This window comes from Agelaius tricolor, unplaced genomic scaffold (assembly GCF_023055355.1).
Source record: "Agelaius tricolor isolate 1412-34295 unplaced genomic scaffold, bAgeTri1.0.p SCAF_43, whole genome shotgun sequence".
Lineage (NCBI taxonomy): Eukaryota > Metazoa > Chordata > Aves > Passeriformes > Icteridae > Agelaius > Agelaius tricolor.
Window position 1 is genome coordinate 1080229 of NW_027269303.1, and position 22819 is coordinate 1103047.

The following is a 22819-nucleotide window of genomic DNA, read 5'->3' on the forward strand; positions in this document are numbered from 1 at the left end:
ATAGGTGTCTGTTAACTTCTTGCCAAAAGCCTACTTCAAATAACAGCCTTGTTTCGGAGTACGGGTAATTACACCGCACCCACAGCAATAATTCTCTAAGCTTTTTCTTTGGGATCCCCTTAGTGTGTGTGTCTGCCACGCCTTGTAGGTCGGACAGAATTTCTATTTGTTCCTGGGAAAGTGTACCCCCCATGTTCTTAATTCTTGACCTTCTCACCGAATTCCTGTCGTCAGAGCAGTCCGGAGGCTCCTGGTCTCTGGCCTGCAGGTCACAGGAGATGGATCCGGAGGCGCCTTTCCGATTCCGATCCGGGCTGTCCTGCTACGAACTTTCTTCGGCTGAGGTGGAGTGCGATGTTTTCTGCGGCTGCTGCGTTTTCAGATTCTCCTGGCTGCTTTCTGGCTGTTTTCCCAAGGAGTTATCAGGCTCTCCTGGGAATGAGTCCAACTCGGGAGCTGCCCACTCGGTGCTTCAAGGCTGCCCCTGTGCAAGAGGTGCACAGCAGAGCTCACCGTGGCTCAGCGAAGGCTGCTGGATGCTGCTGGATCGCCGGTCGCTGCCGAGCTTCCCCCCGGGTCGCCGCCGGGTGCCCACGGGGTGCCGGTGCCCACGGGGTGCCCACCCAGGGACGCCAAATGTCGGGTCCGGCTGTCTGTCTCTGCCCCGACATGGGTAGAGTGGTTCTTTGGTGGGCGCGATGCAAAGGACGAGTCTGGACTCTTCAGCTTTCGGTCTTCAGGTTGTTTATTATTTCTTATCTACAAAATTTTTCTGTCTGCCCAACAGAGGTCTGATCTGCAGGCAGTCACAGGCACTCTCTGACCACCCACGGGGCGGTCATGTCTTTTTATACTAAAACCTACGTATACAATATTTACCTTTATTTCCCAATGCTTTTCGCCCATGTTAGCAAGTGCACCTTCACCAGAAACCAATCCCCAAGTGCCAACATCATCACAGGAGATGGAGGACAAGAAGAAGAAAGAAGAAGGACAAGACACGCCCTGATCTCTCCATCTTGTCTCCATAACCCCCCTGTACCAAAAACCTTAAAGTCTATATCTCACCCTCTAAATGTGTCTCTTTTACACCTTGTACTCTAAAGCGATTCTCTTGTCCTCAGACTCTTGTTACTTCTGTGGATGGATCAAAATCAAGCCACCAAACACTCTTGGCAACATTCCAGGGTTTTCGAGACCCCCAAGGGTTCTCCTAGCATCTCTGGACATCGGGAACGATGTGCTGAGATCCCACAAGGACCTAAAGTGAACTGAGCACTCTGATTGGCCTTACGCTCCTCCGCGGGGGGCCGCCCCGTCCCCCTGCTTGCCCGCGCATGCGTTGTTAAGCAGGCTGACTGCATTTCCGCCCCCCGTGTTTTCCTTTCCGCCCTGAACACGCGGTTCGGCGCCATTTTCAAACGCATACGGAGGGGTTGCGCTTTTATCCACCCCTTTGGGGTCCGGCAATTTCGCCGCCTCCTGCGCTTCCTCCGTTAACCCCCACCAAAACGCCCGCGCGCGTTCCCCCCCTCTGATGGTGAAGCGGTCTGCTCGGGGGAATCCAGCGCTCACGGTTCCGCGGTGCTGATCTGATCGAAGCCCTCCGTGGTTTGCATTGCCGCGCCCACCCCCAACTGCGGCGTGGCTAATAGCCAAGCCTGCGCGGCTTTCCAGGTCTCCTGCTCTTCTCTAGCTTTCTGCAGAGCCTGCACGACTCTGCCCCATGACTTTAGAGCTTCCCCTGAGCCTGCGGACATAGTTTCCTTAGCTAAAACCTTTGTACAAGTATCCCATATCTCCGAATGGAGAATGTCCACCGGGCTGTCTATCGCCCCCAGCTTAATAAGTCTCGGTATAGCAAGACATAAATCTTTTAGCTTACAATCAATCCCCCATTGAGCATGCATCTGAGTTACGACCTTCGCTATGGCTTCCATGGTCCACGCTGGTCCCGGGGCGTCCCCCCCGCTGCACTAGGCCTGCTGTGCAGCCGCCGGTCCCCTGTCCAGGCGAAATCCCGAACTCCGGGCGCTGCGATTTTCCCGGGGTTTCGGCATCAGATGTTGCCGTTATGGCATAGCGACCTGGTTCGGGAGGTCCGGCACGGTGACCCAAGGCCCAGGGTCACTCGGTCCAATGCTACATACACCAATGTGGTGGACAGCAAATGGCATTTATTGACGGGTCTCAGGGGTATTTATGGTTTGGGCAGTCTGTGTCACTTCCCTCTGCTCACATCCGGCCGGGTGCGGCCGGGTACAGAGCAAAGGTCAGACTGCAGGGTGAGGGGGGCCTTCTTATCTACCCGTACAGCCCGAGATCTTCCGCAGGCAGATCCCTAGCTCTCCACAGACCCCTCACTTGTCTTAAAACCACTGTGACAGACAGACTGAGATGTAAGAAGCCTCTCCATCAAAGACCAGGACATGAAATCCCTATGGGAAAAGGTCCCCCCCACTCTTTCCAAGGACTGGGACTGAGACCCCCAACCTGGGGGAGGTGTGTGGGGGAGGCAAGCTGACCAAAGCAAGATGGATGTTGCAGGTGTGAGCAGTGGACCAAGAAGACAATGGCTCTCACCCACTGCTGAGAACATGGACTGTGTGTACCCTTCTCTAAATACCATTTTCCCCCCAAAATACAATAGACTACCTTTGATTCAGTTTCAAGTTTTACCCCTTCCCCCATAAAGAAAAAGAGTATAATAAGAGTTTGGATGAACTGCAACCCGGAGACCTCCCCAGACGTGACCTGGTGAACTCCATTGGCTGGACATTGAAGGACTTCGCCGTTCTACGTCTGGTAGCTCTACACCTTCCTTTCAGGGGGGCTTCAGGTACAGAGAAGCACCAGTGCTGAAGAACAGAGAGAGCACGGCCAGGTGAGGGAGGCAGGTGGAAAAGGCTTTGTGCCGTCCCTGCTCAGAGGGGATCCTCAGCACAGCCCTGAAGATCTGCACATAGGAGAAAACAATGAACACAAAACAAACAAAATCTAAACACACACTTACAGCAATGAGCCCAAATTCCCTGAGGTAGGATTTTGAGCAGGAGAGCTTGAGGATCTGAGGGATTTCACAGAAGAACTGGCCCAGGGCATTGCCATGGCAAAGGGGCAGGGAAAATGTATTGGCCGTGTGCATGAGAGCATTGAGAAAGGCACTGGCCCAGGCAGCTGCTGCCATGTGGGCACAAGCTCTGCTGCCCACGAGGGTCCCGTAGTGCAGGGGTTTGCAGATGGACACGTAGCAGTCGTAGCATAGCACATGATCGTCAGCAAATAAAACTCTGCTGAGATGAAGAACATAAAGAAAAAGAGCTGAGCAGCACATCCAGTGTAGGAGATGTTCCTGGTGTCCCAGATGGAATTGTGCATGGCTTTGGGGACAGTGGTGCAGATGGAGCCCAGGTCAGCGAGGGCCAGGTTGAGCAGGAAGAAGAACATGGGCGTGTGCAGGTGGTGGCCGCAGGCTACGGCGCTGATGATGAGGCCGTTGCCCAGGAGGGCAGCCAGGGAGATGCCCAGCAAGAGGCAGAAGTGCAGGAGCTGCAGCTGCCGCGTGTCTGCCAATGCCAGCAGGAGGAATGGCCTGATGGAGCTGCTGTTGGACATTTGCTGTGATGCCTTGGCATGGGGATCTGTAAGAAAAGTAATCATGGAATAGTTGGGTTTGGAGAGGACTTGAAATATCCCAGCACATCCTGGGGCACTTTCCCCCCACTGCCTGCCCAGGGCTCTGCTGCCTGGAGCTGTCCCTGCCAGCAGCTGCTTCCCTGTGCCCAGGGCTGGGCCCTGCCAGTGCTGCCAGAGCCCAGCCCAGCCCTGGGGGCTCAGCTCTGCCCTGCAGAGCCCTCCCAGCTCAGGCACTGCCCAGGGGCAGCTCTGGCTCTGCAGGCTCTGATGGCAACGTCAGAGCAACCCTGAGGAGGCTGGAAAAGTGACACTGATGCTGCCTGTGAGGGGCTCTGTGCTGATTTCTGTGACTTCCTGGTTTATTACATCTGATAGATTTTTTTGTTTTCTCAATCTGAAGTAAGAGATGAATATCTATGTGCAATTTCCCATCCAGGCAACCTAGAGCAGTAGATTAAAAAAGCAGGATTTTCCCTTCTATGCAGTCCCTGCCTTGCTGTGCTTCCTGTATAATCTACTTGAAAAGGTTCTGCAGTTCAATGTCATGCTGGGAGCAGTCCTGAACAATGCAGCATCCTCCCCACACAAGGAGAACACTTCCAAGCCTCACCAGCTGTCTCCTGCCACCCAGATCTTGTCCCCCAATGCTGGGAGCAGCTGCCAGGGCTGGCTGAGAGCTGTCCCTGGCAGGCAGCAGAGTCCCTGCCCCAGCACAGCGCCCTGGGCTGCCGGACCCTGCTCTGCAGGACAGCCCTGGGCACCCCTGGCTGCTCTGCACAAGAGACAAGCAGAGAATGTACTCACAGGCTCTGCAGGCATTGGCATGTTCCAGCTTGAGGAGATGGCTCCAGGAGCTGCAGCTGCATTGTCCTGCAGCCAGAGGTTCCTGTGCCAAGGGCTGGCAGTGATTTTGCCCCAGGCAGACTGGGCACTGGCAGCCCCTTGTGCTGCCCTCAGCATCCCCCCCTAGCCCACATCCCAGTGGCCTCAAGGATCTGCTGCAAGGAGTCCCTGGGGAGCCTTGCTCAGCAATGGCCCTGGGGGCTCCTTCATGCTCCCTGCAGGGACTGCAGGTTTTTCAAAGGACTTTGGCTTTGGCTTTTGCCTTGGAGTCTCTGAGAGGTTTGTGCAATCATGGCTTCCAATTATCTGCTGTAATTAGTCCCTGGAGATTCTCTGCCTGTTGCAGCATTGATTGGGACTCATTAATACTTCAGGGTACTTAAGTTTTTTAAGCTACTTCCTCTTTCCCTTTTGATACAGACTCTATGAAAAAGATTGTGCATTTACAGGCTCCAATTATCTGCTTAATGAGTCTCTGGAGAGCCGTTATCAGTAACAACATTCAGTGCGCTCATTAATGCTTTAAGGTACTTTAGTTATTTTAAGGTACTTGGTGTTTCCCTTTTGATACAGACTGTGAGAGGTTTGTGCAATCATGGCCCCAATTATCTGCTTTAATGAGCCCCTGGAGAGCTTTGTACTGACACTCAGTGGGGCTCAGAAGCTTTGAGCTTCTCAAAATTTTTAAGGTAGTTTGGAATTTCCTTTCCACTCTGAGTCTCTGAGATGTTTTTGGCTAATCCTGGCCTCCAATTGTCTCCTCCAAGGGATCCATGCGGAGCCTGTGTTGGGCATGGACCTCACTGAGACCCATTCATGCTTTGAGACACTTTGGGGTTTTCTTCTGGCTTTGACTCCTGGAAAGGTTTGTGCAATCTCCTCTCAGGCCCTGAGGTTCAAGGGCTCAGCTCCAAATGCACCACAGGGCTCATTAGGATGCGGCAAGTCCTGACGAACCATGGCTCTGCCTTGATTTCCCTCTGCTCTAATGCAGTTTATCAGGAATGTATCTGGAGTGATTTTTGGTTTGCTAATTTGAGATTTCTCAGCCAATGCACCTATCAGTGCAGTGGGATCAGTGTTGGCTAATTACCATTGCATTCACTGGAATATATTTACTCATTTCCTGCTGTGAGATAGGATTAGGAGAAAGGCAAAGTAGGCTCAACATTTTAAAAGGGTATATAGAAAAGTTTATTACCACTAGATAGAAAAAAGAATAATAAGAGAAAGGCAAAGTAGGCTCAAAATTTTTAAAGGGTATACAGAAAAGTTTATTACCAGTAAAAAGAAGAAAGAGTAATAAGAATCTGAACACTTCTCCTCTCCCTACAACCTTTTCTTTCTTACTGACAATGCAAGGAGACAAAACCTGAAAGTTTCAGTCAGTTTATACCATCTAGAACAGTCTTTCTTCAGTTCACTTAGGGAGAGGATTCTCGCTTTCATGCAATGGAGACTTCTCCATAAGAAAAACATTTGCTCGTGGCTCTCAATTCCCACGAAGAGCAGCTGCCCAGAAAATCTGCAATTGTCAAGTCCCTCCCATTTTTCATAGCTTTTCCCACAGCTGTTTTTATGGGCCATGTCAACTAATGGGGTATGAGTTTAGAGATGAGCTGTTCAAGAGCAAAGATTCTCTTCATCTATTTATGAAATCATCTTCATCTCTGAGAACAGAGATCTTCTTCACTCCCTGAGGGCAGAGGATCTCACCACTCTTCTCTCTTTCTCTCTTTAAACTTCTCATAGGATCACAGCTACTTCAACATTTGCCTAGTTTACCATGGAGGCCTTTGCTGAACAGGTCATCTCCCCATATTTTCAAATAGTTATAGGGGAAAAGAGAGTCTGATATATTAATTACATCCTTCTCCATAGCTTTTCAAGAGGATTTCAGCCCCAAGATCAAGGCATCTCCTCATCCCTTCCATCTGGGACTCAACTTTCCCTTCACTGACCTCGGTGTCTTCATGTTGCTCCTCTCTGTGCCTGCAGTTTGTCCTTTTCTCTCACTGGAGGGAGGATGGAAGCACTGAAAGAGTTCATATCTCACCCGGGGCCTGCAGATTGGTTCCGTGCCCCCGGCCGGGCTCGGTGCTTGCAGCCGGAGCTGTTTTACGATAGAGGTTTCTGCAGCGGCTGCGCTGGGGCTGTGTCAGGATGGGCTGCGCTGGGGCAGGGCCAGGATCTCAGCAGCCAGGCCAGAGCACAGCAGCAGCACGGCCGGGGGCCGATGGCTTCTCCTGCCCCTGCCCGGGGCTTGCGGCTGAAGCCCAAGGGTGGCAGAATCTTGGCCGAGCCGGCCCGGCCCGGGGCTGCTCCTGGGGCCCGGCGGATCCTGGCTGGGCCCGGGCTGGCGGCGGGGCAGGGCTCAGCAGGGCCCAGATGTTCCCAACTGCAGCCATGGCCCGGCCCGGCCTCGGCCCCGCGGCTTCCCCTGCCCTGCCCGGCAGCCGATGGGGCCTGGCGGGGTCCCTGGGAATGGGCCCGGCCCCACGGCAGGAGCCGCCCGGCCCGGCCTGGCTGAGACGGGGCCGGGTCAGCCTTGTTACCTCTGTGCCAGCCAGAAGGGAAAGAGACCCTCCCAGGCTTTCCCATCTTTAACATGTGTCTTCACAGAGGCGTGTACAGTTTCCTTCATAGTTTAACAGATTGCCAATTCTCAAAGATAATTACTGATTGTTTTTTTTGTCAGACACGGAGGAAACTGCTAGCAGCTTCTCTTAGAACATCACTTTCGTGATGCAAAACCACCACAACTGCACAGAGCACAGAGCTCCTTTGTCCATATATAGTGCTCATGTGCCCGAGGTTTCAAAATACCTCCCTGGGAGATCTCCGGGCCCTCTCCAAGGTGTTTTCAAATGAAAACATTCAGCTCAGAGTCTAAGAAAATCACCAGAGGACAGGGCCAGCCTGGCCTGTCTGTCCTGGCTACTTTTGTCTGAGATCAGTCCTTGGATAAACAGAATTGAGAGGCCAAATTCTAATTTTGGCCATGGTCCCTGGACCTGAAAGCCGGTTCTTTTCCATAGGAAGGAAGGAACAGAGCCCCAGTGTTTCAGGGGCAGATGAGAAATGGCCACCAGAGGCCAAGGCCAGCCAGAGCAAGCAGGATTTTGTTCTGAGTGATATCCTTGCATATAGGAATTGCTTTAGGGAGAGTTTCAATTTTGGCAATGGGCATCTGAAAAGGGGGGTGGTTCTTTCCCATAGCAAGAAAAGCACGGAGCCCCAGTTTTCCAGGAGCTGATGAGAGGCGGCCCTTGACATTGCAACATCAGCCAGACCTGTCAGGGGACCCCTGGGAAGCCAAACCAGCCAGGCCTGTTCCATGTTCCCTCAGTTCCATGGGGCCCCACAGTGTCCCAATGGTCCCTTGCTTCCCTGAGGCCCTGAGGTGCCATAATGCCCCCTTGGTGACACCAGGCCCTGAAGGGTCCCAATGGTCTCCATGGTTCCATCAGGCCCCACAGAGCCATAATGGTCTCTGGGTTCCATGAAGCCCCACTGTGTCACCATGGCCCCTTGGTTCCATGGGCTCCAGTGGTGCCACAATGATCCCCTTGGTTCCATGAGGTCCCACAGTGTCCCAGTGATCTCCATGGGGAGGGAAGAACCCAGCCCCAGTGTTGCAGGGGCAGTCACCAGAGGTCAAGGCCACCCAGGCATGATGGTACTGGCAGATTGTGCCTGGGAGCAACCCTTGGATATCCAGAATTTTGGAGGTGGAATCCCAATTTCAGACATGGACACCTGGAGGATAAGGATGCTTGTTTTCCATTGGAAAGAAAGAACGGAACACTGATTACACAGTGACATTTGGGGATCTATGGGGAGTATTGGGGATCGTTTCTGCACCTCGTGACCCAACAGGAGCTTCTCTAATAAATGTTGCCTGAAGCTCCCACTGTGCCCATGACAGGAACCCATGTGAGTGTCTGGGACATCCCGGCTCTTTGGCAGCCTGGGGACTCCTGGGATGTCACCATGGAATGGCTGTGACTGCCTCTGACCCCAGGGCTCTTTACCATCCCCAGAAAGCCCTGGGAGGTCTCCATGGAGCCCCTGTCTCTGCCTGTGACATTCCAGCTCTGGAACAGCCTGGAGACTCTTGGAAAGTCCCCATGGAACCCCTGTGAGGGCCTGTGACAAATCTGATCCTTAGCAGGCAACCATCACCAGGACCCTGTTGCTGTAGTCAGTTTCCATGGCAACCATCACCAGTCCCCTGTTGCTGTGCTCAGTCCCTTGGCAGCTCCATGGAGACCCCATGCCAGGGGTGGTTGCCATGGCCACCAGGGCTGGCACCAGCTGGGATGCTCGCTTTCCACGGGCCGGGCTTCAGGAATGGGATTCCCCAATTTCCTGCTCCTGCTAAAACCACGCTGCCCTCGCTGCCCCCCTGCCTCCCATGGAAAGCACAAAAGGCAAAGATCCCGGGCTGGGATAAGAACAATTTATTGGGAACAGCAACGAGATAAGGAAAAAATGGAACAGAAACAATATTGATAACAGAAGGGATAAATAAAACTTTGACAGGGAAAACTACAACACAACTGACTGTCTCTTTCCAGCCACAATTTCCCCTGTCTGGAAAGGACACCCTTCTCCTCTGGGAGAGAGAGAGAAGGTCCCTTTCCTGCCCCTGGCAATAGCCTGAGGTGGGAGTGAATGTAATGAAAGGGCCATGGCCAGACCATCATGTTCTTCAATCCCACATCATGTCACGGGCAGGAAAAGGGAGAGGTGTCTTCCCAGCATGGATTATGGGCAACACGGATCCCCAGGACTCTTCCCAATGCGGGTCCTCTAAAGGGGGATGAAGCTGGAGCGGTGCATGAAGCTGTTCCTGCAGCTGGGGCATTTGCAGGGCTTTCCTTACTGGCGGCTCCGTGGGTGTCTGGTCAAGTGAGAGCTGCTGGTGAAGCTCTTCCCACACTGGGGACATTCGTAGGGGCTCTCCCCAGCGTGGCTGCACCAGTGGGTGACGACGGTGGAGTTGTGCTTGAAGCCCTTCCCACAGTCAGGGCAGCAGAAGGGCCTCTCCCCAGTGTGAATCTGCTGGTGGCAGAGGAGACTGGAGCTGGTCTGAAACCTCTTCTGACACTGGGGAAACTCGTAGGGCCTCTCCCCAGTGTGGATGCGTTGGTGGTTGATGAGGGCAGAGCTGCAGCTGAAGCCCTTCCCACACTCCCCACACTCATAGGGCCATTCCCCAGTGTGGATGATCTGGTGGCTGATCAGGGTGCTGCTCTGCCTGAAGCTCTTCCCACACTCCAAGCACTTGTGGGGCTTTTTCCCATCATGAAGCTGCTCATGGGCCACCAGCTCTGAGCTCTGTCCACCTTCCTGTCTCAGGGTGGGTCTTTCCTCCTCAGAGCACCCTGGGCTGGGTTTGGAGCCCCTCCTCCTGTGGAATCTCTGGGGCTTTTCCTCCACGTTGGAATTCTGCACCATGGAGCCACTTAAAATGGCCTCTTCCACGATGTTCTGCCTTGGGGATTTGTCCTCCGTGGTCTCCATCCTCAGCTTCTTCTCTGGGGGAGGAAAGACAAGGAGAGGATGGGATTTGCCTCCGTGCCACAGGGAAGGGGAAGGAGATCCCCCCAGTGCATCCCCAGCAGGACGGGGTTGGCAGCAGGGTTGTCCTGCAGCCGGGGGCTGTGCTGGGCTGGGAGATGGAGCAGGAGAGAGGGGGAAAGGGGCACTGACTTCCTCCTCACCTGCCTGGCTGTCCCAGGGTATTGTGTCAGTTTGAAAAGACAGGTGTCTGCTAAGGAAGGCAGGAGACTCCCCTGAAATGGAAAATGTTAATCCCTTCACTTGGAATTATAATTTTCAAAACAAGGGGCTGTCAAGCAAAGTCTATGGGAATAGGAATAACAATTCTTCAGAAGGAAAATTAAAAATACAAATGCAGTAGTACTAAAAACTACTTACAGAGTAAGAATACGACCTGACACCCTGTGGGTCAGAGTGTTGGTAGCACTCCTGTTAAATGGTGGTTGCAGTGCTCCTGCAGGGACAGGTGTGGTTCTGTTGGAGCAGTGATCCTTAGAAGATTGGAGTTTTCCTCGGAAGGTCCAGTTGTGGCGTCGATCGGCCTGGTCTTCTTCTGGGATCCAGTGGAGCTGAAAGCTGCTCTTCTGGGAATCTTGTGGGAGAAGGCTGACTCTGTTGTTCACATTCTCAGATTATCTCCAGGTAGGAATGCTTGGCTCCTCCCTCTGGGCAGATCTTCTCACAATGGGATGATGGAATTTTTATCAGTGACACTCAATGGCCCATTAACAGAAGATATCTCCCTGGAGGGAGGATTCATGTGGAAGAGATAAAGTAAACTGCTCAATTAACAGATGATAATTGCCCCAACTTTAACAGAGGGTAATTGAATACACACCCAGCTAAACCTGAGACACTGTTCCAGCCTTGGAAAGCAGGATTTGATACCAGGATTCTTTAGGGAATGCAACCCTGATTGAAGGCAGAGATAGAATCTCCAGAGCCTGCAGCCAGAAATGGACAGTTGTTTGATACTCATTTCAACATCTTCTCTTTCGGAATTATTTACTAATGATTATTTGCTTTGCCTACCTAATATTTTTGTAATTTTTTGCAAATTTGCATTATCTAAATTACACTGTTCCTTAAGTTAAGTTGGTGTCTGTGTCTTTGGTGCGGGCCCTGCCCACTGGCGAAACAGGGCCCAATCCTGCCTAAGTGTTACCTGGGGAGACAAAACCCTCACTGCAACTGTGCCCCCTTCCTCCTTGATCCCCACACTTCATGCACTGATCATGATGTCCTATGGTCTGGGGTATCCCTGGGGTCAGCTGGGATCTCCTGTCCTGGCTGTGTCCCCTCCCAAGCTCCCCCACACCCTCAGCCCCTCCCCAGCGTGGCCGAATGAGGGGCAGGACAGGCCTTGGCTCAGTGCGAGCTCAGCAAGAACAAAACCATCTCTGCGTGCTCAGCCCTGTGCTCAGCCCCCGGGCCCGGCATTTCCTCCACTGCCACCCCGGAGCCCCCTTTCCCACCCCTCTGCCCCACGGCCGCCGCAGCACCGGCTGACAATAGAAGCAATTCTGTGGCAATTCCAAGTTTCCTTGGTTCCTGCACAGCTCCAGCTCAGCTGCTGGCAGGTTACAATTAAAGAAAAGTGCAAATTCGGCCCAATACAGATATTATTAAAAGGCAGTGGAAGCTCTGTGTAGCTGTCACAAAGGTGACAGGGATGAAGAGAATAATGATTCTCACATTTGGAAAAAAACCAAGCCTGGGAATTCAGTAGTTATTTGGGAATTTAGCTACTTGAGCTGGGCTTCTTGTGGGACTTTTAGCAGCCTTGTGTTCCTCGCCATGTGGTGAATGAACCTTGTCAGTCTTGCTGGTATCATTTGCTCCATTTCCACCAGTGATTTTAACAAACTTTTCAAGTAGGGACAACAAAGTATTTTCTTTACACTCCAGTCCCACAACAGCCATTTTCCTCATCAGTTCTCTCATAGGTTGCTCAGAGGAAGCTGCATCCAAGTTTCCAAGAGTTCCTCCAGAGAGACCCACAACCTCCTCAGAGGAAGGAACCATGCTGTTGTCAAAAGCAACAGGGGTCAAAGAACAGTACCCTGAACTCACTGTGCCAAAATAATTTTGCAATCTGGTTAAGAAAATATTAGAGAGATGCCATTTGCCCTGGAGCAGGGCAAGTGTGACATTGTCCCCTGTGTGTGTGTGGCCTTCCCAGGGTGGGGGTTTTACACCTGAGCCGGTTTGGGTAAGGGGGGTGGTGTTCACCCCCTGAGCAGGGATTCCCCCACTGTTTCAGGCTGCAATGTAAGTTGGAACCAAATGCATGTTTTCAATCCCCATCTTCATCAACTGCTAGAAACAGGTGGGGCAGTGTTCTTGATCTCTTCCATGACTCAGCCCTGATAACGCCCTCCAGGGGAGATATCTTCTGGGAATGGGCCATTGGGTGTCACTGCAGGACTGATCAAATTCCATCCTCCCATTGTGGCATGCTCCGCCCAGGGGGAGGATCCAAGCATTCCTACCTGCATATAAGGTGAGCCTTGCAACACCAGGAGCAGCTTGCCTACTGGATTCACAGAGGACAAGAGCTCCAGAACCACCACTGGACCTTCAGAGGAAGACCAGACCCTTCTACAGGATCACTGCTTGGACAGAATCACGTTCATCACTCCCACAGGACTGCAGCCACCATTTAATGGGACTGCTGCCACCACCCTGACCAGCAGGGTGTCGGGTTATATCCTGACTCTGTCAGTTTAAGGCAGTGTTTCTGCATCATTGCCTTGATCTTAATTTTCTTATTAAATTGTAATCCTGGTTTAGACCCTCCCCAGGTTTGCCTTCAAACAAGTACAAAATTCAATGTACTTATCCCTTGTTTTCTTCTCAAAACAGGATTTTCCATCCCATAAACTTGGCCAGATGGAGGAGGAGGCTGTGAGGAAGAAGAAGGTGCCCCAGGAGCCCCAGGCAGGTGAGGAGGAAGTCAGTGCCCCTTTCCCCCTCTCTCCTGCTCCATCTCCCAGCCCAGCACAGCCCCCGGCTGTAGGACAACCCTGCTGCCAACCCCGTCCTGCTGGGGATGCACTGGGGGGATCTCCTTCCCCTTCCCTCTGGCACGGAGGCAAATCCCATCCTCTCCTTGTCCTTCCTCCCCCAGGGAAGAAGCTGAGGATGGAGACCACGGAGGACAAATCCCCAAGGCAGAACATCGTGGAAGAGGCCATTTTGAGTGGCTCCACAGTGCAGAATTCCAACGTGGAGGACAAGTCCCAGAGATCCCACAGGAGAAGGGGCTCCAAACCCAGCCCAGGGTGCTCTGAGGAGGAAAGACCCACCCTGAGCCAGGAAGGTGGACAGAGCTTCAGCCAGAGCTCGGAGCTGGTGGCCCATGAGCAGCTTCATGATGGGAAAAAGCCCCACAAGTGCTTGGAGTGTGGGAAGAGCTTCAGGCAGAGCAGCACCCTGATCAGCCACCAGATGATCCACACCAGGGAATGGCCCTATGAGTGTGGGGAGTGTGGGAAGGGCTTCAGCTGCAGCTCCACCCTTTTGACCCACCAGTGCATCCACACTGGGGAGAGGCCCTACGAGTGTCCTGAGTGCCAGAAGAGGTTTCACACCAGCCCTGATCTCGCCAGGCACCGGCAGATTCACACAGAGGAAAGGCCCTTCCCCTGCCCTGATTGCGGGATGGGCTTCAAGCGCAAGTACCACCTCATCAGGCACCAGCTCATCCACACTGGGGAGAGACCCTACGAGTGCCGCACGTGTGGGAAGAGGTTTCGGACCAGCTCAAATCTCCTCCTGCATGAGCGGATTCATGCGGATGAGAGGCCCTTCTACTGCCCTGACTGCGGGAAGAGCTTCAAGCACAATTCCACCCTCATCAGGCACCAGCGCATCCACACTGGGGAGAGGCAGAGGCCCTACGAGTGTCCCCAGTGTGGGAAGAGCTTCACCAGAAGCTCTCATTTGACAAGACACCAACGGAGCCACCCGTAAATGAAGCCCTGCAAGTGCCTCGATTGCAGGAACAGCTTCATGCACCACTCCAGCTTCATCCCCCATGGGAGAAGCCAGATTGCAAAGAGCCCTGGTGATCCATGTTCCCTGTGATCCATGCTGGGAAGACACCTGTACCTTTTCCTGCCCTTTGCCAATGACCTGATGTGGCATTGAAAAACATGAGGGTCTGGCCATGGCCCTGTCATTACATTCAGTCCCACCTCAGATCATTGCCAGGGACAGGAAAGGGACTCTCTCTCTCTCCCTGAGGAGAAGGGTGTCCTTTCCAGGCAAGAAATATTGTAGCCAGGCAGACCCTGTGAGTTGTGTTGTAGTTTTCCCTGTAAACAGTTTTATTTATCCCTTCTGTTATCAATATTGTTTCTGTTCCTGTTTGTTCCTTATCTCGTTGCTGTTCCCAATAAATTGTTCTTATCCCAGCCTGGGATCTTTGCCTTTTGTGCTTTCCATGGGAGGCGGGAGGGCAGCGAGGGCAGCGCGGTTTTAGCGGGAGCAGGAAATTGGGGAATCCCATTCCTGAAGCCCGGCCCGTGGAAAGCGAGCATCCCAGCTGGTGCCAGCCCTGGTGGCCATGGCAGCAGCCTTGGGAGCGGGTCCCTGGCTGGGGCTGTGGGAACCTCTTCCCTCTGGTGCCCAGGGACAGGAGTGGAGGGAGCGGCTGCAGCTGAGTTGGGGCAGGCTCAGGTTGGATGTCAGGAAAAGGTTTTTGCCCAGAGGCTGCTGGGGCCCTGGCCAGGCTCCCCAGGGAAGGGTCCCAGCTCCAGGGCTCTCTGAGCTGCAGCAGCGTTTGGCCAGCGCTGCCAGGCCCAGCCTGGCATTGTTGGGGTGTCCTGTGCAGGGCCAGCAGTTGGACTGGAGGATCCTGATGGGTCCCTCCCAGCTCAGCCAATTCTGTGCTTCTGGGATCCCATCAGCCTGGGGATGGGGGCTGCCAATGGTTGCCATGGCAACGGGCTCTGGCTGCAGGCCTGAGCTGGTGTCCATGGCAACCACCCCTGGCATGGGGTCTCCATGGAGCTGCCAAGGGACTGAGCATAGCAGCAGGGGGCTGGTGATGGTTGCCATGGAAACTGACCATAGCAACAGTGGACTGGTGATGGTTGCCTGCTAAGGATCAGATTTGTCACAGGTCCTCAGAAGGGTTCCATGGGGACTTTCCAATAGTCTCCAGGCTGTTCCAGAGCTGGAATGTCACACACAGAGACAGGGGCTCCATGGATGCCTCCCAGGGCTTTCTGGGATGGTAAAGAGCCCTGGGGTCAGAGACAGTCACAGCCATCCCATGGTGACATCCCAGGAGTCCCCAGGCTGCCAAAGAGCCGGGATGTCCCAGACACTCACATGGGTTCCTGTCATGACCACAGTGGGAGCTTCAGGCAACATTTATTAGAGAAGCTCCTGTTGGGTCACGAGGTGCAGGAACAATCCCCAATACTCCCCATAGATCCCCAAATGTCACTGTGTAATCAGTGTTCCGTGCTTTCTTTCCAATGGAAAACAAGCATCCTTATCCTCCAGGTGCCCATGTCTGAAATTGGATTCCACCTCCAAAATTCTGGATATCCAAGGGTTGCTCCCAGGCACAATCTGCCAGTACCATCAAGCCTGGGTGGCCTGGACCTCTGGTGACTGCCCCTGCAACACTGGGGCTGGGTTCTTCCCTCCCCATGGAGATCACTGGGACACTGTGGAGACCTCATGGAACCAAGGGAATCATTGTGGCACCACTGGAGCCCATGGAACCAAGGGGCCATGGTGACACAGTGGGGCTTCATGGAACCCAGAGACCATTATGGCTCCGTGGGGCCTGATGGAACCATGGAGACCATTGGGACCCTTCAGGGCCTGGTGTCACCAAGGGGGCATTATGACACCTCAGGGCCTCAGGGAAGCAAGGGACCATTGGGACACTGTGGGGCCCCATGGAACTGAGGGAACATGGAACAGACCTGGCTGGTTTGGCTTCCCAGGGGTCCCCTGACAGGTCTGGCTGATGTTGCAATGTCAAGGGCCGCCTCTCATCAGCTCCTGGAAAACTGGGGCTCCGTGCTTTTCTTGCTATGGGAAAGAACCGCCCCCCTTTTCAGATGCCCATTGCCAAAATTGAAACTCTCCCTAAAGCAATTCCTATATGCAAGGATATCACTCAGAACAAAATCCTGCTTGCTCTGGCTGGCCTTGGCCTCTGGTGGCCATTTCTCATCTGCCCCTGAAACACTGGGGCTCTGTTCCTTCCTTCCTATGGAAAAGAACCGGCTTTCAGGTCCAGGGACCATGGCCAAAATTAGAATTTGGCCTCTCAATTCTGTTTATCCAAGGACTGATCTCAGACAAAAGTAGCCAGGACAGACAGGCCAGGCTGGCCCTGTCCTCTGGTGATTTTCTTAGACTCTGAGCTGAATGTTTTCATTTGAAAACACCTTGGAGAGGGCCCGGAGATCTCCCAGGGAGGTATTTTGAAACCTCGGGCACATGAGCACTATATATGGACAAAGGAGCTCTGTGCTCTGCGCTGTTGTGTTGGTTTTGCATCACGGAAGTGATGTTCTAAGAGAAGCTGCTAGCAGTTTCCTCCGTGTCTGACAAAAAAAACAATCAGTAATTATCTTTGAGAATTGGCAATCTGTTAAACTATGAAGGAAACTGTACACGCCTCCGTGAAGGCACATGTTAAAGATGGGAAAGCCTGGGAGGGTCTCTTTCCCTTCTGGCTGGCACAGAAGTAACAAGGCTGACCCGGCCCCGTCTCAGCCAGGCCGGGCCGGGCGGCTCCTGCCGTGGGGCCGGGCCCCTTCCCAGGGACCCCGCCAGGCCCCATCGGCTGCCGGGCAGGGCAGGGGAGGCCGCGGGGCCGAGGCCGGGCCGGGCCATGGCTGCAGTTGGGAACATCTGGGCCCTGCTGAGCCCTGCCCCGCCGCCAGCCCGGGCCCAGCCAGGATCCGCTGGGCCCCAGGAGCAGCCCCGGGCCGGGCCGGCTCGGCCAAGATTCTGCCACCCTTGGGGCTTCAGCCGCAAGCCCCGGGCAGGGGCAGGAGAAGCCATCGGCCCCCGGCCGTGCTGCTGCTGTGCTCTGGCCTGGCTGCTGAGATCCTGGCCCTGCCCCAGCGCAGCCCATCCTGACACAGCCCCAGCGCAGCCGCTGCAGAAACCTCCATCGTAAAACAGCTCCGGCCGCAAGCACCGAGCCCGGCCGGGGGCACGGAACCATCTGCAGGCCCCGGGTGAGATATGAACTCTTTCAGTGCTTCCATCCTCCCTCCAGTGAGAGAAAAGGACAAACATGAAGACACCCAGGTCACTGAAGGGGAAGCTGAGTCCCAGATGGGAGGAATGAGGAGATGCCTTGATCTTGGGGCTGAAATCCTCTTGTAAAGCTATGGAGAAGGATGGAATTAATATATCAGACTCTCTTTTCCCTATAACTATTTGAAAATATGGGGAGATGACCTGTTCAGCAAAAACCTCCATGCTAAAGTAAGCAAATGTTGAAGTAGCTGTGATCCCATGAGAAGTTTAAACAGAGAAAGAGAGAAGAGTGGTGAGATCCTGTGCCCTCAGGGAGAGAAGAAGAAGATCTCTGTTCTCAGAGATGAAGATGATTTCAGAAATAGATGAAGAGAATCTTTGCTCTTGAACAGCTCATCTTTAAACTCATACCCCATTAGTTGACATGGCCCATAAAAACAGCTGTGGGTTAAGCTATGAAAAATGGGAGGGACTTCACACTTGCATATTTTCTGGGCACCTGCTCTTCGTGGGAATTGAGAGCCACAAGAGAACATTTTTCTTATGGAGAAGTCTCCATAGCATGAAAGAGAGTCTCCTCTCCCTAAGTGAACTGAAGAAAGACTGTTCTAGATGGTGTAAACTGACTGAAACTTTCAGGTTTTGTCTCCTTGCATTGTCAGTAAGAAAGAAAAGGTTGTAGGGAGAGGAGAAATGTTCAGATTCTTATTATTCTTTTTTCTATCTAGTGGTAATAAACTTTTCTATATACCCTTTTAAAATTTTGAGCCTACTTTGCCTTTCTCCTAATCCTATCTCACAGCAGGAAATGAGTAAATATATTCCAGTGAATGCAATGGTAATTAGCCAACACTGATCCCACTGCACTGATAGGTGCATTGGCTGAGAAATCTCAAATTAGCAAACCAAAAATCACTCCAGATACATTCCTGATAAACTGCATTAGAGCAGAGGGAAATCAAGGCAGAGCCATGGTTCGTCAGGACTTGCCGCATCCTAATGAGCCCTGTGGTGCATTTGGAGCTGAGCCCTTGAACCTCAGGGCCTGAGAGGAGATTGCACAAACCTTTCCAGGAGTCAAAGCCAGAAGAAAACCCCAAAGTGTCTCAAAGCATGAATGGGTCTCAGTGAGGTCCATGCCCAACACAGGCTCCGCATGGATCCCTTGGAGGAGACAATTGGAGGCCAGGATTAGCCAAAAACATCTCAGAGACTCAGAGTGGAAAGGAAATTCCAAACTACCTTAAAAATTTTGAGAAGCTCAAAGCTTCTGAGCCCCACTGAGTGTCAGTACAAAGCTCTCCAGGGGCTCATTAAAGCAGATAATTGGGGCCATGATTGCACAAACCTCTCACAGTCTGTATCAAAAGGGAAACACCAAGTACCTTAAAATAACTAAAGTACCTTAAAGCATTAATGAGCGCACTGAATGTTGTTACTGATAACGGCTCTCCAGAGACTCATTAAGCAGATAATTGGAGCCTGTAAATGCACAATCTTTTTCATAGAGTCTGTATCAAAAGGGAAAGAGGAAGTAGCTTAAAAAACTTAAGTACCCTGAAGTATTAATGAGTCCCAATCAATGCTGCAACAGGCAGAGAATCTCCAGGGACTAATTACAGCAGATAATTGGAAGCCATGATTGCACAAACCTCTCAGAGACTCCAAGGCAAAAGCCAAAGCCAAAGTCCTTTGAAAAACCTGCAGTCCCTGCAGGGAGCATGAAGGAGCCCCCAGGGCCATTGCTGAGCAAGGCTCCCCAGGGACTCCTTGCAGCAGATCCTTGAGGCCACTGGGATGTGGGCTAGGGGGGGATGCTGAGGGCAGCACAAGGGGCTGCCAGTGCCCAGTCTGCCTGGGGCAAAATCACTGCCAGCCCTTGGCACAGGAACCTCTGGCTGCAGGACAATGCAGCTGCAGCTCCTGGAGCCATCTCCTCAAGCTGGAACATGCCAATGCCTGCAGAGCCTGTGAGTACATTCTCTGCTTGTCTCTTGTGCAGAGCAGCCAGGGGTGCCCAGGGCTGTCCTGCAGAGCAGGGTCCTGCAGCCCAGGGCGCTGTGCTGGGGCAGGGACTCTGCTGCCTGCCAGGGACAGCTCTCAGCCAGCCCTGGCAGCTGCTCCCAGCACTGGGGGACAAGATCTGGGTGGCAGGAGACAGCTGGTGAGGCTTGGAAGTGTTCTCCTTGTGTGGGGAGGATGCTGCATTGTTCAGGACTGCTCCCAGCATGACATTGAACTGCAGAACCTTTTCAAGTAGATTATACAGGAAGCACAGCAAGGCAGGGACTGCATAGAAGGGAAAATCCTGCTTTTTTAATCTACTGCTCTAGGTTGCCTGGATGGGAAATTGCACATAGATATTCATCTCTTACTTCAGATTGAGAAAACAAAAAAATCTATCAGATGTAATAAACCAGGAAGTCACAGAAATCAGCACAGAGCCCCTCACAGGCAGCATCAGTGTCACTTTTCCAGCCTCCTCAGGGTTGCTCTGACGTTGCCATCAGAGCCTGCAGAGGCAGAGCTGCCCCTGGGCAGTGCCTGAGCTGGGAGGGCTCTGCAGGGCAGAGCTGAGCCCCCAGGGCTGGGCTGGGCTCTGGCAGCACTGGCAGGGCCCAGCCCTGGGCACAGGGAAGCAGCTGCTGGCAGGGACAGCTCCAGGCAGCAGAGCCCTGGGCAGGCAGTGGGGGGAAAGTGTCCCCAGGCTGTGCTGGGATATTTCAAGTCCTCTCCAAACCCAACTAATCCAAGATTATTTCTTTTACAGCTCCCCATGCCAAGGCACAGCAAATGTCCAACAGCAGCTGCATCAGGCACTTCCTCCTGCTGGCATTGGCAGACACGCGGCAGCTGCAGCTCCTGCACTTCTGCCTCTTGCTGGGCATCTCCCTGGCTGCCCTCCTGGGCAACGGCCTCATCATCAGCGCCGTAGCCTGCGGCCACCACCTGCACATGCCCATGTTCTTCTTCCTGCTCAACCTGGCCCTCGCTGACCTGGGCTCCATCTGCACCACTGTCCCCAAAGCCATGCACAATTCCCTCTGGAACACCAGGAACATCTCCTACACAGGATGTGCTGCTCAGCTCTTTTTCTTTGTGTTCTTCATCTCAGCAGAGTTTTATCTCCTGACCATCATGTGCTACGACCGCTACGTGTCCATCTGCAAACCCCTGCACTACGGGACCCTCCTGGGCAGCAGAGCTTGTGCCCACATGGCAGCAGCTGCCTGGGCCAGTGCCTTTCTCTATTCACTGCTGCACACGGCCAATACATTTTCCCTGCCCCTGTGCCATGGCAATGCCCTGGGCCAGTTCTTCTGTGAAATCCCCCCAGTCCTCAAGCTATCCTGCTCCAAATCCTACCTCAGGGAAATCGGGCTTATGGTTGTTAGTGTGTGTTTAGCATTTGGCTGTTTTGTGTTCATTGTTTTCTCCTATGTGCAGATCTTCAGGGCTGTGCTGAGGATTCCCTCTGAGCAGGGACGGCACAAAGCCTTTTCCACCTGCCTCCCTCACCTGGCCGTAGTCTCTCTGTTCTTCTTTCCCGCCTCATTTGCCTACCTGAAGCCCCCCTCCATGTCCTCCCCATCCCTGGATCTCGCCCTGTCAGTTCTGTACTCGGTGGTGCCTCCAGCCCTGAACCCCCTCATCTACAGCCTGAGGAACCAGGAGCTCAAGGCTGCAGTGTGGAGACTGATGACTGGATGCTTTCAGAAACATTAAACTGCTGGAGAATTTCTGTAAATCACTTATAATAATACTCATTTTTGATACTTCTTGTTGGTTTCATTTTGGAGATTTCTTTCCCTTGTTTTATTTTTTTCATATGGTCCACAATGAAAAGCCATTCCTTATGCCATTTCTCATTTTTTTTTTCTCTATCTTCCCTGTGGTCACAGACTGTGTCAATCAGGGGCTGCGCTCTTGGTGCCTTTAAAGGACCTAAAGGATCTCCCAGCAGAGTTTTCTGCAGAGATGCCGTTTTGTTGCCTTCTCTGGAGCTGCAGCAGCAATGTCTGTGTGCAGAGCTGGGGCAGATCAGTGCTGGCCCAGCAGCTGTGCCCAGCAGCAGCAGCAGCAGCAGCACTTGGTGTTGCCAGTGCTGCTGCCGTGGCCCTGCCCCGCTGCCCTGGTGGCCCTGGTGTTGCTGCAGGGCCTGAGTGCTCTCGGGGCCGGGCACAGCCCTGGGGGTGGCAGTGCCGGGGCTGCAGCAGGGACAGGCCATGGGCACTGCTGGGGCAGCACTGACGCCTCAGGCCAGGCCCTGGGGGCTCCAGGCTCCTTGCCCAGGCTCTCTCAAGAACACGGCCAGGCCAATGCTCAGCACAGAAACCCCTGTGAGCAGCCCCAGGCTGGCCGTGGGCAGGCTGGGGGCAAACAGCATGGCTGGGGCTCTGCAAGGGCCCTGGGGCAGACGGGAAGGAGCAGCAGAGCAGGGGCTGATCCATGCCCAGTGCACTGCACAGCCCAGGGCAGCATCCCAGAGCATCCTCATGCAGCTGCCAACAACATCTCCCCTCTGCAGCCCTGGCCTCTCCCCCAGCTCACACAGGTGCCCCATCCTTGCAGGCACAGACACGGCAGCACTGCCTCAGCAGCCCCTGTTTGCATTGCACACAGCAGGGCCAGCACCCCCATGCTGTTGCTGTGGGGACATGAACCTGAGGGAGCACAAATGCCATCAGCCCCTGGGGGTCAGCAAGGCCTGCGGGACACCAGGGAAACCACTCAGCTTTGTCCTGGCGTCTGCACTCAGCCAGAAAGTTTGTTCCCATCAGCTGGGAGTTTCCTGTGCCACTGCAGACGCTTTTGCTCAGAGCCAGGGCTGCCTGGCAGCCACCCCCAAACTGCCCTGAGAATTTCTTTGGCTGCACCTTTGCTTATTTACTCCTCCTGCTTCAAATTTCTTCCTCTTGCCCACCCCAGGGGGCCCAGATATGGACACAGCACTCGAGGTGCTTCCCAAGCAGTGCCCCCGAGCACAGTAGAAGAATCCCTGCCCTGCTCCTGCTGGCCACACCATTCCTGATCCAGGCCAGGAGCCATTGGCCTTCTCGGCCACCTGGGCACACTGCTGCCTCATGTCCAGCCTGCTGTCCATCAGTCCCTGCAGGTCCCTTTCTGCCTGGCTGCTCTCCAGCCACTCTGTCCCCAGCTTTTAGCGCTGCAGAGGTTGTTGTGGCCAAAGTGCAGGACCCGGAACTTGGACTTGCCTGTCCAGGGCCCTGTGCAGAGCCCTCCTACCCTCCAGCAGATCCACACTCCCAGACACCTCGGTGTCACCATGCTTTCATGAGGCCCCTGAGTGTCCCAATGGTCTCTATGATTCCATGAGGCCTCCCAGTGTCAGAAAGTCCCTTTGGTTCCATGGGACCCCTTGGTGTCACAAAGTCCCTTGGATCCTTGGGCCTTGCAGTGTCACAATGGATCCTTGGTTCCATGAGGTCTGGCAGTGCAGCAATGCTCTCCTTGGTTCCACAGTGTCACAATGGCCTCTTGGTCCCAAGGGCCACCACGGTGTCAA

The 22819-nt window shown here is 53.6% G+C and overlaps 2 protein-coding genes across 2 annotated transcripts; one reads left to right on the plus strand and one right to left on the minus strand.

Annotated features, from left to right (window-relative positions):
• Window positions 1-2216: 2216 nt before the first annotated feature.
• Window positions 2217-3501, minus strand: LOC139604034 (olfactory receptor 14A16-like; the record flags this gene model as incomplete). Its single annotated transcript, XM_071455021.1, has 2 exons — window positions 2217-3067; window positions 3415-3501. Coding segments are annotated over 2 exons (330 nt in total), but the record flags the coding sequence as incomplete, so codon positions are not given.
• Window positions 3502-20085: 16584 nt separating this feature from the next.
• Window positions 20086-21280, plus strand: LOC139603969 (olfactory receptor 14C36-like). The gene has a single exon (XM_071454966.1). The coding sequence runs from the start codon at window positions 20086-20088 to the stop codon at window positions 21016-21018; it is 933 nt and encodes a 310-aa protein (XP_071311067.1). The 3' UTR covers window positions 21019-21280.
• Window positions 21281-22819: the final 1539 nt, after the last annotated feature.

Coding starts and splice junctions, on each gene's coding strand:
- LOC139603969 (XM_071454966.1), top strand. CDS start 20,086: ATGTCCAACAGCAGCTGCATCAGGCACTTCCTCCTGCTGGCATTGGCA.